This window comes from Lingula anatina, chromosome 10 (assembly GCF_051362555.1).
Source record: "Lingula anatina isolate TDL-2025a chromosome 10, LinAna3.0, whole genome shotgun sequence".
In the NCBI taxonomy this organism is placed as follows: domain Eukaryota; kingdom Metazoa; phylum Brachiopoda; class Lingulata; order Lingulida; family Lingulidae; genus Lingula; species Lingula anatina.
The window spans coordinates 3,019,412-3,034,126 of record NC_141776.1 but is presented as its reverse complement, the minus strand read 5'-3'; the positions used below and the strand labels follow the sequence as shown (position 1 = coordinate 3,034,126).

Sequence of the window (14,715 nt, the reverse complement as noted above, 5' to 3'; positions counted from 1 at the left end):
AAGGGGGTAATTAACTTTCGTGTCCGCTCGGCTGACAGCTATTTAGCGTGAACCCCCAGGGAGTTAGGTCGATCTAAAGTAGATCGATCTAATCTCTGGAAATGGGGTCTAAAACCCCAGCATTCAATAGCTCAGCACCTCTGCCAAATTTCATGGGTACATCTGGGATGAAGAGAGCCAAAACGATTACTGGTCCCCTCTTGTAATTAGAATTTTGACTAGCTGAATCACAGTTCTAAACCATACCAAATAACACCATTCGACCTCTAAAATACCAAAAATTAGTAGTCTGTTGGAGTGGTAGATGAATCTCTATCCTTTGTCTTTTTTTTCCTAAATGAAGACGAATTACACTATAAAAAGCATACAGCACATTGGAGAGCTTACTGAATGTTACTAAAACCCCAGCATTCAGTAGCTCAGCACCTGTGCCATATTTCATGGGTACATCTGGGATGAAGAGAGCCAAAACGTGAAGTTTTTCTATGCTCAACTGAGTTCAGCTCAACCCCCCCCCCCCCCCCCCCCAATTAAATTACAGACAGGTAAGGGTCTCTTTTAACTCTCTCTACCTGTAGATTGGGATGGTAGGGTCTATTCCACATACAATAGTTTTTAGATGTCACTTATGGAAAAATGAGGTGTGGCATTTGAGTTGAAGTAAACTCAGAAGAACCCAGATGGGCAAAGAGAATCCGTAAACAAAAAAGAGAGAAGCTTTCGCATTCCAAGAATTTCCCTTCTCTTTTTAATACATTTCCTACAGGTATTTCTCTCTATAATCATAACTATAATATTGTCATCCATGATTCAGTCACATATAAAATGAAATCAAGTAAAAATTTCTCGATTTAATCATTTTCCTCCATTTCTATTTCTTCTATCGCCATTGAGCTTCCATCCAGTGTTGCCGTGTCACTAGCACTAGCACCCCCTGGTGTGCTCTGAATGGGCGTGTCCTCGGGCTGGCTTAACTGATGGTCGGACTCTGAGACAGAACTGAAGTCTAACCTGTTCTCTGTTTTGTATTCAGGTAAAACATCTGGAAGACCTGAGAAAATAAATTCTTTTAATTACAAATACGTACAAAAGTCAAAAATAAAAAAAAATCAAAAGGAAATACACACTACAATTAAAATCATAATCTGTATTTCACTTTATTTTCAATTTTTTTCTTTTGATAATGACCTCTAATAACTCTAGGGTTCAGATATAGACCAAAAGAAATAATTTATTAAACTTTTTTTTTCATTTTCAAATACCTTGAACTACTCACAAATCAAAATCACAAAACATCAAAAATTACACTTTTAGCATATTCAAAATTATCCAGAAATCATAATCACTAAAAGTAAAAAAAAAAAAAATTACACTTAAGTCTTTAAGGATATTCAAAATTGTCAAATTCAAAAAAATTATACTTTAGAATATTCAAAAATTTTCCACAAATGAAGCACATAAAGTTTAAGTGTCCCCAAGTTATCAGAAGGTTGTTTCCAGATGTTGCTTGTGACTGAGTTCTCGAGTAAGACTGGGTTTCCATACTTAGATCAATCCATCTGGATCGACCTAACTCCCTGGGGGTTCACGCTAAATTGCTATCAGCTCAAGAGGCTTAAATGTCTGTCACGCCTACCGAATCAGCTACGGTAAAGACAATTACCCCCTAACAGCTTTACTAGGCGTGACAGACATTTAAGCCTGTTAAGTTGATCACAATTTAGTGAGACTCCCCAGGGAGATAAATCGATCCAAAATTCTGTGGGAATGGTCTCTAAGTCCCTCAAAGTCTGCCACAGGTTTGCGTACAGTATTACACAACTGTATTACAGGTGACATGACTGTAAATTTTTTAGCACCCACATGGTATTGGGTGGTGTCAATGATATAAATCTGTGAAGTGAATTTGAAAAATTCATAGCACAAGTCGATTAATCTTACCGTGTGTCACAGCTTGAATTACATCAAGTGAAGAGATGAGAAAGTAACTGCTAAATTATTTATATCTTTGATACTGAAGACAGAGAGGCAGACATTTCATAACCAACAGAGAAGAGAAACATAATTTATATCCTTGATACTAAAGACAGGCCGATATTTCTTAACCAACAGAATATATGGTGATAAGGATGCAACTAAGTCCTTAAGACATCTTTGTGACCATTCAAATTTTTTATTTATTTTTAAATCTTATGAAAATATCATCTCAACTTGATGTGTGATAATTCTGAAAGGCACAAGATGAGCATTAGACCTTTATTTTAAAAAAAATTTGATTTCCTTCACTTGTCAACGCTATTATTTTATTATTTTCCTTAAGTACCAATTTAAAAGTAAAATACCACATTGTAAACCATTTAATAGATTTCAATCTATAGAGCGACGCGTTTTTGAGCACTTAGTTTGAAATTTACTCTGGTGAAAGAGGCAGAAACTGAACATCACTTCCAAAATTACAAATCAGAAATTGAGAGTTTAAAAACTGATTTATTGATTTTATTTTTTTTTTTTCAATGATTTTTCCATAATGTTCACAAACATTCTTTTTTTTTTGCAATGCATAAAGGTATAATGTGCACTGTGCAGTAATGGCTCAGATATTTCAACTGGAGAAATTGCAAATTTTACAGATACTATATTTTTTAAAGTAATAAATTCTTATAATCAGAACATTCCTACCAAATGGTAGCAACACAATTGAAATTACATTTATATTAAAACTGAGATGGAAAGTAAAATAGGTTGCACGGTGGACCACCGTGTATATCAAGAAAATTGATAATTTTCCTGGGTTGAAATGACTGAGCCATTACCGGATGCCTAAGTATGGCTTACCGTCACAAGGAAACATATCGCCCATCAGCTCCTCAACAGCATTACTCAGCATTGTGGTCGAAAATGTGTCATCTCGACGAAGACCAAGGGCCTTGACGGAGGAAGAAGAAAAAATAGGAAATATTAAAACTACAGAGATGGCCAACTTCACAACTATGGTTTTAATCTTAGATTTAAATTTGTTCTGTTAACATGAAATAGGTCTTATGTTGCAGGTACGATGTTTTAGAAAGGTCCTGCAATAAGTTCATCAGTTTTTTAGATAGTTGGTAATAAATATTCCTTTGCTACAAACTGATGTTTTGATGTCAAAATTGATGTGTGAACTGCAGGAGAGAGAGAGAGAGAGAGAGAGAGAATGTGTGTGTGTGCATGTGAGAAAGAGCGGGATAGCAAGAGAGGGAGAGAAGGACTGTGTGTGTGTGTGTGTGAGTGTGAGAGAGAGAGAGAGAGAGAGAGAGAGAGAAAGAGAGAGAGAGAAAGGAGATAGAGAGAGAAATTTATACCTTATGAAAGTAATCGACAGCAGCATGACAGTTCCCTTGCAGGGCGTACACATATCCAATGGCAGAATACGTAGACGGGGTCTGAGGACTGACTATTAGTGCCTGCCTGTGGTATTCCAGAGCTTCTTCATACTTCCTGGACACCAAATGAAATGCATGAATATCTGGACCAATGAAGGAAGCAGGGATGAGACTACCATTTCGTAAAAAAGATGTAAAATATTGTGTTGGGCCCAGGTGGCTGCTTAGGCCAATGATATTTATGGCCCCCAAAAATGAGAAAAATCACATCCCTGAGGATATTGTTTTCATCAGTGGTGGCTCGTTCGTTTGTAAGCAAGCTATCTCAAATATGCTCCCAAAATATTGAAGAAGTTTTCAGGCATATAAACAAGTATATGTGCATGTATGCATACTTCTTCTTGTACCACTAGCAGGCCTGTAGAAGGCATTTTCAAAGGAGGGTGGTGGGTATCTTTTTCTGAAAAAGTGGGCCTTTTACCATGAAACCTCTTGTATTTAGCTCAAAATTTTACTCAGGGTGGGCCTTTTCCTGGCAAAAAGGGGGCAGATGTTTGAACCTCCAGAACTCCCCTCCCCCATCCCCCCCTCTGGCTATGGGCCTGTCTATACTGTAAGCATACACTCACTTCAGTTTTCGGGACACATGCCCCAGGTTATTAAGCAGGGACTCCCACTTCTCTATCATGACGTCAGGAGTCACACAGCGGATCTTCTCCAGCGCATCTTGGAAATATTTCTCTGCTGCAACCCAGCTGAAGAAAGCAACAGTTACACATTCTTTAAACATATCAGCAAAATTCTGAGAGAGAGAGAGGAAGAGAGAGAGAATAGAAGAAGAGAGGGGGGATATAAGGAGAAAGATGGGGGTATAGAGACAGAAGAGGTATGAGGGGCAAGTGGGGGGAGTGTAGGGAAATTGTGAGGGAGGAAGAGAGAGAGAGAGAGTGTAAGAGAGAGAGAAAAAAGACATAGGAGACAGCCGAAAGAGAGGAGGAAAGAAACTGACTTTCATTGTACAAAAGATTTGTGGTAATTACACCCAAGACAAAAATCTAACACTTTCACTTCACCAGCTCAAAGTTCTTTATTCTCTAATTTCCAGACTTACTCCTGATTGTGGAAAGCTATCACCCCCATCTCATGTAGAACAAACGGATCCTCGGGGGCCACATTTAACGCCTGCTGGAAGAACCTCTCCGCCAGCTTGGAGTTATTGGTCAAACCATACTCCAGTCCTATGTACAGCACAGGTAGATGACATCTACAATTGAAAGAATAGATTATTTATTACATTTACAATCACTATAAACTCACACAGATGTTTCTTTGCTTTGTGGCACTCTCTAAAATCAGAGTTGAAAAATATGTCTCTTCTCTCTGCTGGCTTGAGCACAATGTTAAAGGGGAACGTTGAGTGTCCTTTTCTAGGGCCTAAACAAGAGCAAAATAATAATTTATCGTCATTTGCAATCACTTTCTGTATATCTGACCACTTCAGGGGTTTACCAGAAACACAAGGGTCATCAGTAAATTATTGACACCACTTCTGAATATCCCTTAAAGCAACATTGTACAAGGCAGCAAAGCTGTCAAATGTACAGACAAAAAGCAGGAAATAACTATGCACAAAATAGGCTACTGTCAATTCTGATGCAAAAGTACATTATGTTAAACTGCAAATTCAACATCAAATTTTAATTATGCTCAACAGGTAATACCAATGTAAGAAAAATGTGTAACAAGCATAAGGCTTCAGGCCCATGGGAGTTCAAGTTCACACTTTGAAAATGTATAACTTCCAGAAAAAGAAGCCAATTAGACTGCTTTTCCAACTCAGGCTGCATTTTAGTCCTGTATTTCTTTTCTGAACGTTTGGCAATCATCAGTAACATGGTTTTCCCATAATGGTCATCATGGCAGCAGCACCCAAAATTGTGTTTTCTTCTATTCTGATGCAATATTACATAGTGGTTAACAGCATAATGACCGTCAGTTTTTAATAATAAAATATACGTATCATGGATTTTCAGAAAATGTGACTAGCATGGGTCTTCAAGCCCATGGAACTTCAAAGTCACACCTTGAAAATGCCAATATGTAAAAATTAAATTTTCACAAAAAAAAAAACTGTTTAACTAGCAGAAAGAATTACCAAACAGACTGCATTGCCTACTGAAGCTGTATTTTAGTCCCATGTTTCTTTCCTGTAAGTTTGAGAACAGTAAGTGACATGATTTTTCTTCAATGGTCATCATGGGAGCAGTGCCCAAAATATTTTTTTCCAAATTTTGATGCAATATTACATAACGTTTAACAGCATAATGACCATCAATTTTTAATAATAAAATATTAGTATTATGGATATTCAGAAAATGTGACTAGCAAAGGTCTTCAGGCCCATGGAACTTCAAAGTCACAACTTGAAAATGCCAAAATGTAAACAAGACAGCACTGTTCTGAAAGGTTTTTTTTTTCATTTTTAACACTTTTTTAACATAAAACAAAATTAACAGTTTACTGCCATTTTTATATGATCAACTAAGAAAATTGATGAGATGTGAAAAATATCAATAGAACAGTGTCAAATGTCCAATTTCCTCCATTCTGAGTTTCTGAACATAGTGAATGATTGAATCTTACAAACTGCAATGATATGAGTTTATTTCCATTTTTGACACCTTATTACACAATACACGATTACAAGTTTACCATCATTTTTACGTAATCAACTAACAATGTTGTAAAGATGCAGGAAATGTCAAACAAACACTTTTACATATCTTATTAATTAAATAATGAGACTGTTAACATGCCTAAGAATTGAATCTGAGGAAATGTGAAAAAACAGCATAACTTATAAAATAATGGTCCGATTATGCTGATTTTCGAACTTGACCTGCGTTTTAGTAAGATTGATTACTCCTGTGAGTTTCATTACAACAGGCCTATGGGTTTTCCTTGAAATGTGTTAACAGTGTTGCATATATGCTGAAAAGTGAAAAAACAGCATAACTACTAAAATAGTGGCCCGATCATGCCGATTTTCGAACTTGATCTGCTTTTTAGTAAGATTGATTACTCCTGTGAGTTTCATGACAACAGGCCTACCAGTTTTCCTTGAAATGTGTTAACAGTGTTGCATATATGCTGAAAAGTGAAAAAAACAGCATAAATTCTACAATAATGGCCCGATCATGCTGATTTTCGAACTTGACCTGTGTTTTATGAATATTCATCAGCTCTGTAAATATAAAGCCAAAAAGTAAAACTGTCTTCCACTTATGGTGTTAACGCTGAAAGTGCACGGCGACGGCGACGGCGACATGATCGGCGACGGCGACGACAGACGCAGGTGATGGCAATATGTACAGACACATCTGTGTCTGTACATAATAAAAACAAATACTGTTTACCCCTTCATCAGCTGTGATGCAGTAAAATAGGCGGCCATGGCTTGATCATGTTCGTTGTCGGCGGCAAAAGAGTGACCAAAGGCCAGCCAGGCTGGACCATACACCCGGTCAAGACTTGTAGCCTTGCTGGAATAGGAAATATTAAAATAAAGACTTTAATTTATTTGACGACTCGATACCCTTGTTGATGTAGTGAAAAACTCTCACACTGCTCAACTGTTTAATTGATATATTACCTTGACAGGCTTTACTCTTAAATTAAGCTGAAAAATAATTTGTTTACAAGCTGAAGTATAAAAAAAATACAATTTTCTTGGCCATTATTGATCAAATGGCCCCCCCTCTCCCTCCTTGATGACCCTTTTACAATTTTTGCTATATAATTGATAATGAAGAAGTCTATATGTAATAATCCTGATTTTAAAGACTGTACACCTATTTACCTGAAATACCTTCTGGCGGGGTCATGCTTGCCCACCAGGTAATAATAACAGCCCACGGCAAACCAAGCTACCTGAAAAATGCAGGATTAGGAAAGCGTTACTCAATTTAAAAATAACAGATTTATTTCACAAACAAAGAAAAATGCATGTGCATGACTGTGCATGACAAAAAAAGAATGAATATGAATAAATTTCATGGAAGTTTTATACATACAAATGAGAGTAAGAAACATGTACCTGAAAAGTTATTGTTTAAGCCAGAATTTTCTTTGCCTATATTCAGAATTAATTACATTATTTTTAATATGTTTTATTATTATCAATGATGTCAACTTACTGCTTTGTTTGGGTACAAATCCACCAACTTATGAGCGAGGTAAAATAAATCTGAAAAATAAAATACCAAAAACTAAGCTTTCTTACTTTATTTAACAATGGTTTATATAACTATTTTAAAATAAAAAGTGACTTCTCATTTATCGACATTTTTCAATCAGGCACACAATAACTGTTACACCTTTACATAGCAAAGAGAGAAAAAAAAAGCTATTTCTGGAAATATAACCAAGTTTTCCTTTATCACTCCATTATCCAACGCTGTTCAGAAAATTACAATCTGAAAAATTTTCTCATTTTACCAACAACAGTGAAATTCAAGTGTGTGACTCAAAACCTAACCCCCTTGTCTAACACCCATTATATATTTTAAAGTTTTAGATAACAATTTGAACATTGGCACAGTTATCCAGCTTACTATTTGACTGATGAAGCTCCACTAATACTGCTATATGAAGAGGCAGACATCTACTGTTGTATGGATCTTTGGCAAGTACCCTGAAGCATAAATCTGATCATTATAAAAAGTCACAAAATTTATGCATTTCTTCTTTTTTAACTGCATTACCATCCTTATGAACCATGTATACATTTCAGCAAAAAGACACAGAAAAACTCTTTCAAACATGACAATACTTGTAGTCAAGTTTGTAAGACACTGACAATACTTTAAAATATATATTTTACTACCCTTCTAAATGCCTCTTCAGTGACTGTTCTAATCGAGTCTCTAAGGCCCCATTTCCATAGACATTGGATCGACCGAGCTCTGTGTGTCATTCAGTTAAGCTGATTGCAGTCAGCAAGAGTTGGGTCGATCCATGTATACCAATAGAGTCTATGGGAATGGGGTCTCTAAGGCACTGCCTACACTCAATATGAAATGACTATAAACTCACATGGAAGTTACTTTATGGCACTCTCTGAAATCACAGTTGTAATAGTGTCTCTCTGCTGTGTTCACCACTATGTCAAGGTTGTCATGGAGTTTGTTTAAACTTGTGGGAATGGCCAGTTCTTGAGGTTTGTTGTACTGGAACATAGAAAGCCGTGGGTCAGCTAATAATAACTCCTTTCTGGGATAATACAGAGTCTTAGCATGATTTCGTTGAATTGAATTGAATGGTAATACACTAAGAATATTAAATTGAGTGTTTAAATTTTCTTCGATGTTTAAGAAGGCAGTTGTGTTTTTACGTATGTACACACATACACACATTTATGTACTAAGTGAACTGCAGTTGCTTATGTGAAAATTTGTGGAGAGCATGAAAAAGTTTGTCTTTAAATTGCAAAGGCCAGTGAGTATGTGGGTGTATGTATATGTGCGTGCATGCATCCATATGTGCGCGTGAGCATATTTTTCTCTGCAGACAAAGTATTCAGAGCCTACACAACATGCAGCAATGCATTTGTGAACTCTACAGTGTTCAGGACAAATCTGCCAACCTTTTTCAGTCTATTTTCATACAGGAAGCGGATGAGTTCTGTTTCTTCCTCAGGACACTGTTGACTGAAGGGTAAAGAATCCAGTAATTCCTTCTCTGGAAATACAGAACCATCAAAATATTAATGTCCTGAAAATCAGTTATGAAACCCATAACAGAACCACAAAAAATGATCATAAACTTACTTATGTGGAATGACATTAAATTTAGCTTACTTATGTACCAGTGGTGAGACATATTATTATAACCTTTATTTTGAAAAAGTAAACATGGAGCACTTGGCGCATAATTAAACAAACACCAGTCTCTAAATTTTTGGGGTTGGGAGGGTTTACAAGAAAATGTCCTCAGTGATGCAATTTGATATTGTACCCATGATTAATTACCATATTTTAAAACAATTTTACATGACTCCAGACATTTTGCCACTTTTAAAAGCATTTACTTTGTAATCTTGACCAATAATCATTTTACAATTTTACCATGACAGCACTTTTATTGTAGCCATGACAATTTTTCATATTGTTGGCGTTTCACCATTTTTAAGTAACAGCATACATAACCGTATATTCACCTTCACTAGCCATCAACATATGATGACCAATCATAGCATCAAAGGCTTCAAAATTGTACACATCCTCTCTCAGGGCCTCCCGCAAACATTCCACTGCAAGATTTCTATTGTCCAGGGCCTCGTAAATCTTTCCCCTGAGCAAGTGGATAGAACTTGACATCTGTAAAAATAATAATAATAATAAGTCTAAAACCCTTCAATAATACCAGCAACTTTGGGCTACTTATCACATGTTTTATACTGATTAAACTTGACTGCATTATTTAAGGTCATTTAAGTCATTAGATAAAATCTTGGTAAAATACCCCCAAAAAGTTTATCTTTATTACCTTTTCTCTTTTAAGATTATTTGTAAAATGATAATTCTTTCTATTTAAAAATAGAATTTTAAAGAAGAAAAAATAAAATAAGGAAATTACAACTTGAATTTTCAGAAAAAAAGCTTTCATTCATGAAAAACTTGAATTATCTAAACATAATGTAAACAATTATAATAATACATAAATTTCCACAAGTTCAAAATATCTGCAAATAGGGAAAAATATAACAAAACAAAATTATTTCATTATGGTTTACCTTGTTTAATGGTTCTCCACTTTCATCCTGAGACTCAACCTGCTCTTTAATAATACTTCTTCTAATCCCTCCTGTTCCCGGTGTTTCACTGCTGTCCAATACTTCTAGTGCTTCTTGGTACTCTTTACATTCATACTGAATATTGAAATATTGAAATTTTGATAATGGCAATTTTAGTCTCTTTTTCTCTCAAACCAACCAAAGCCAATACATGACTTAGTCTTATGTTACTGGCCTCTTAATTTTCAATGAATGCAATGGGTTTATCAAAAGTTATTTGCTTGTGTCATATGATCATTTTCAAAGCTAGAGCTTTTGCTTTCTGCACTAGTACTGTTTTACTTACATGGCATTTGGCTACTAAAAACCTGCAAGCTGCATTAGTCTGAAAAATACGACATAGCCATTATGGCATGTTGTGTTGTGATGGCAGTAGCATTTTTTTTCACTTAACCAAATCACCACTTGTTCATCCTTTTTTTCACCAAAGGATTTTAATTTGATTTAAACAAGCCACCCTTTCACTTAAATAAGTTTATGGCAATAAATCAGATATTCACAAACTTGACATGGTTTTCACTACTACAAATTAACAGTCAAACATCAAAAATCCAGGCAGGGCCATTGCATCTTTACCATGTGATGAAAAAATGCTGTTACTTTAAAATGGTGTAGACCTATCATAAATTATTTCAAACACACCTTTTCTAATTTTCTATTGGTTATCAAATATGCAGCTCTGTGGTACTGTTTGGTTAAGAAAAGGGTCTGAGCATATGTGTACACATCTGCAACTTCTCCTACAATAAATAATGAATTAATAAGAAGAAGAAAAGAATTTTAAACCGCTAAAACACTTTCCTCCAAATTAAACTTTAACTCGTCAATAAAGTGTGTTAGCTTTGGAGTGCAATAAAAATTTCAAATCGGCAAAATTATCAAAACCAAACATTAATATTACTCTTTTAAAACTATTTGAATTATTTCTTACCGTTTGACAGTGACACCACCTTGTCCGCCCAAAATAATGCAGACTCATACTGATGCTGAAAAGCAATAAAAACCGACTGAAAAATGTTTTTGACGAGTGGTCTGATATATTCTACTGATATCAACTTGCCAGCGAGGCGCATATTCATAATTCTATAGCTTAAAACACATTTATCCCAACGGATCGAGTTAAGTATAGAAATATAAAACGAGAGAGAAATTTTACATTTTTTGCGAGATTGATTAGTGGGAATGAATGACATCACGTTATCGTAACCGTGCTTTTACAACGTATATCGTTTCTCAAGGTAGTTGGACATATCTAACAGTTTTATCAAAATAGAAATAGGTATAAGTCTCTACCTTTTCAATATGAGACTTAACAATAGCACGCAAACGACTCAGATCAACACTTTTTACTCCATCGCAGCTTTGATCTTCAACTTCCCCCGCCATTTTGAACAGGAAGTAAACACGCACCATGCGCAGCACTAATTGCCCAATCAAAGGGAATAATGCGAAATATTTAGAAAGGCAAGATTATAACAAGGAATTTGATTGGGTCGAAGCAACTTCCGCTGTTGCCATAACAAAGCTGCACGCTGATGGAGGATTTTGGCGAACTTTTCATGAAATAATCGTATTTTTTAGCGAATAAGGTGGGTCCCTATTGAAAAAAGATACATTTATTAAACCCGTTGTATACGTCTTACTACAAATCTTTCAGTATGTATTTTAAAAACCACTATCGGTTCGGTTATTTTGTTTTTAAAATAAGCAGTTAAAAAATCTCAGAATTTTCACTCATTCTTTAGTTAATAAGTATACGTGGTATCTATAGTCACACTTGTGAATCAGGATATCTAAAGCTAATTTACCATCAAGGACACTAATAATGGACCCTTACTGAACAACCAGGAAACTGTGGTCTATTTTAGATAACATGAATTTTCAGTAATCCAAGTGCCCCATTTTACACACGCATATGTTTCGTTTGCCCATTATAATATTTCCTATTTCCACTACGTACATTAGTTTATCTGGGTCACTATGATGGTTTGCATCTGTTAAATATTAATGATTCTTTAATAGTTTATTATCAAAGGTGAGCCTCAGACTTCATAGTGCAAGCATATTACTGTACAGTAACAAACTTATTTTTTTTTACTTGCAGGAACGGACCAGACACACATAGACATAGACATAACACAATGGACACAGGGGAGCAGTATGCTGAGGTGGCACATGAACTAGTGGACCAGGTGTTAAACAGTGCAGTGAAGAAACTAGAATCTGAACACTTACTGGAGAGGGACACATCACGACAGACCACGTTGCTTTCTTTGGAAAATCTCAGAGAGGATTATCAAGTGAAAAATATTGAATGGTTGACAATAGAGGAGTTTACAATACAGAAGGGAGAAGACAAAATTAATGATTTCTTAAAGGCAAGTGACAAGTGTACTATCTGGTATATAATGAATTTAGAAACAAAATAATAGAGTTTATGAATGCAGTAAAGCATATGGGAAACGTATGCTTGTAAGAATGTTGTCACTATTAATATTTTTAACTCGAATGTATGGAATATAAATTGTCAATTTGACACAAAGCACCCTAAAGGTCATGCCACTACCCAACATAGGTATGCCCATAATAGGGCTGACTTTTCAGCAGACCTTGAAACTTGGGATTATTTGAATGCAATAGAAAGATCTGTAAATAATTCCAAAGAATCTGTAAATAGTTGTGGTAAAGATTGTTTTGTCGAAAATTTAGAAAATTCAACTAGATTCCAAAAAAGTAATTAAGAGTCTTATTTTTTTAATATTCTTCAAAAGAATATATATGAAAAAGATAATATAAATATAAATATAAACAATTGTTTCTAGACGTGGGATTATGAAGGCGCATGGTTATACTGCATAGACTTCTTACAAGAGGATGACTTTGAGTTTGACAAGAGGTTCAGGTACAGAGTGCGCTGGAGCATTCCTACCCGTAGGAAACCAATCCCCAGAGCTACAGCCAGTGTCTACTTCACTTTTGTGGTATCTAAGATTAAGCCTAAGGTGACTATATTAAATCAACATTTTTAAATACTTTTTTTTTTTTTTTTTTTTGGGGGGGGGGGGGGGGGGCTGTACTCTATTACTGTTATTTTTTTGTTTGTTTGTTGGCTTTTATACAAAATTCTAAGTCATTAATTGCTTTCTCTCTATTTTATATTTCTCTTTCTTCCTTTGTCCCTTTCTTTCTTTTTCTTTTCATTTTTTTGGGGGGACTGAAAGGTATTTTATCAATAATAATAATAAAATATGGTTGTACTTGAATGATAATTTAAAATTAGTAAAAGTATGTTTTCAAAAAATTATTTTCTATGATTGTTATTATTATTATCATGTGGCATAAAAGAAAATTGTTCTTCTTATTATTTTTTGTTTGTTTGTTTCTTGCTTTAATTAACTTCATTCATGTATATTTTGAACTTTTTTGTTTCAGACATATCCTGTAGATGTATATTATGTCTTCGAAACCAACAGACTTGTTCACATGTAAGTACTATTATGTGTCCTTGTGTTTAAAAGAACATACAGAAATCAATAAAAGTTTTCTTATCCATGTATGTGTTTTATGCATTTAAATGTTTTATCCAAAAATATATAGAAGGCTTTTTTCTTTACAATGGTCCCACAAAACTTTTCACATGTCTGCCCAATGGTACCTGTCACCTGAGTATACCCAGGGGTGGATGGAGGCCGTCTTCTGGGTTTTCCAGAAGACAGTCAGAATTTTAAGTTTTACATTGACGGGCAACTAATTTTTTCTGTCAGAAGTTGGTCAAAAATGGAGAATGGATCAAGAAACATAATTTGGAAGACTGTTACAAAAATCTCTGGATCTGCCCCTGTTATCAGACTGATGTTCCGAGTTGAAATTTTTAGTAAATATTGAACACAGAGGCAATGAAGAATAGAAAGCATATTTGACATACTATATAAACTTGGTCGAATTGTTTGGCATATTACTGTAGATTATATTATCTACTCAACTAGATGGTTAGTATCATTATTTATTTTATTCATTTTTCAGACCTGGACAGTCAAGGTTTAGAGAAAAATGGCTCAAGGATATTATAGAAAACAAAGTGCTCATGCTACAAGCTATTGACTTTTAAACAATAATTTATGTCATACTTTTTATTTTATAGTATTATTGGTCATACTGTGCTGAATATGAAGATTATTACCTAGAAACAACATCAAAGACTTAAATTCAGTTCTTCAGACTATTTTACATAGTTTAATAAATGCTATAATGCTGACACTTACCTGATGATTTTAATTAAGTTGGGTCTTACTTTTGAAACGATCATGTTGTCAGATATTTTCAGATGAAGTTTGTAAACACAATCAGGTTTTAGGCAGCATTAAATATTGTCAGATCTTTTTGTACATTTTTGTACATTTGCTGGATTTCAGATGTAGTAAAAAAATCAATAGCTGATGTGAAGAAGTTAATTGTGCAAATATTGCCTTTTATCTATATCATGTTTAAAAGTAACGAAAT

At 34.8% G+C, this 14,715-nt stretch overlaps 2 protein-coding genes across 2 annotated transcripts; one reads left to right on the top strand and one right to left on the bottom strand.

The window, feature by feature from the left end:
• Positions 1 to 718: 718 nt before the first annotated feature.
• On the bottom strand, positions 719 to 11,638 carry LOC106174427 (cell division cycle protein 16 homolog). The gene is made up of 17 exons (XM_013555989.2): positions 11,509 to 11,638; positions 11,147 to 11,201; positions 10,858 to 10,955; positions 10,502 to 10,540; positions 10,156 to 10,290; positions 9,580 to 9,739; positions 9,007 to 9,101; positions 8,457 to 8,590; positions 7,976 to 8,055; positions 7,559 to 7,608; positions 7,222 to 7,292; positions 6,779 to 6,904; positions 4,474 to 4,626; positions 3,992 to 4,117; positions 3,342 to 3,477; positions 2,836 to 2,926; positions 719 to 1,051 (listed from the first exon to the last, which is right to left on the bottom strand). The coding sequence occupies exons 1-17, from the start codon at positions 11,626 to 11,628 to the stop codon at positions 852 to 854; spliced, it is 1,869 nt and encodes a 622-aa protein (XP_013411443.2). The 5' UTR covers positions 11,629 to 11,638; the 3' UTR covers positions 719 to 851.
• Positions 11,631 to 14,607, top strand: LOC106174440 (A-kinase anchor protein 14-like). The gene is made up of 5 exons (XM_013556008.2): positions 11,631 to 11,804; positions 12,320 to 12,593; positions 13,038 to 13,217; positions 13,648 to 13,700; positions 14,239 to 14,607. The coding sequence occupies exons 2-5, from the start codon at positions 12,357 to 12,359 to the stop codon at positions 14,321 to 14,323; spliced, it is 555 nt and encodes a 184-aa protein (XP_013411462.1). The 5' UTR covers positions 11,631 to 11,804; positions 12,320 to 12,356; the 3' UTR covers positions 14,324 to 14,607.
• The last annotated feature ends 108 nt before the right edge of the window (positions 14,608 to 14,715 follow it).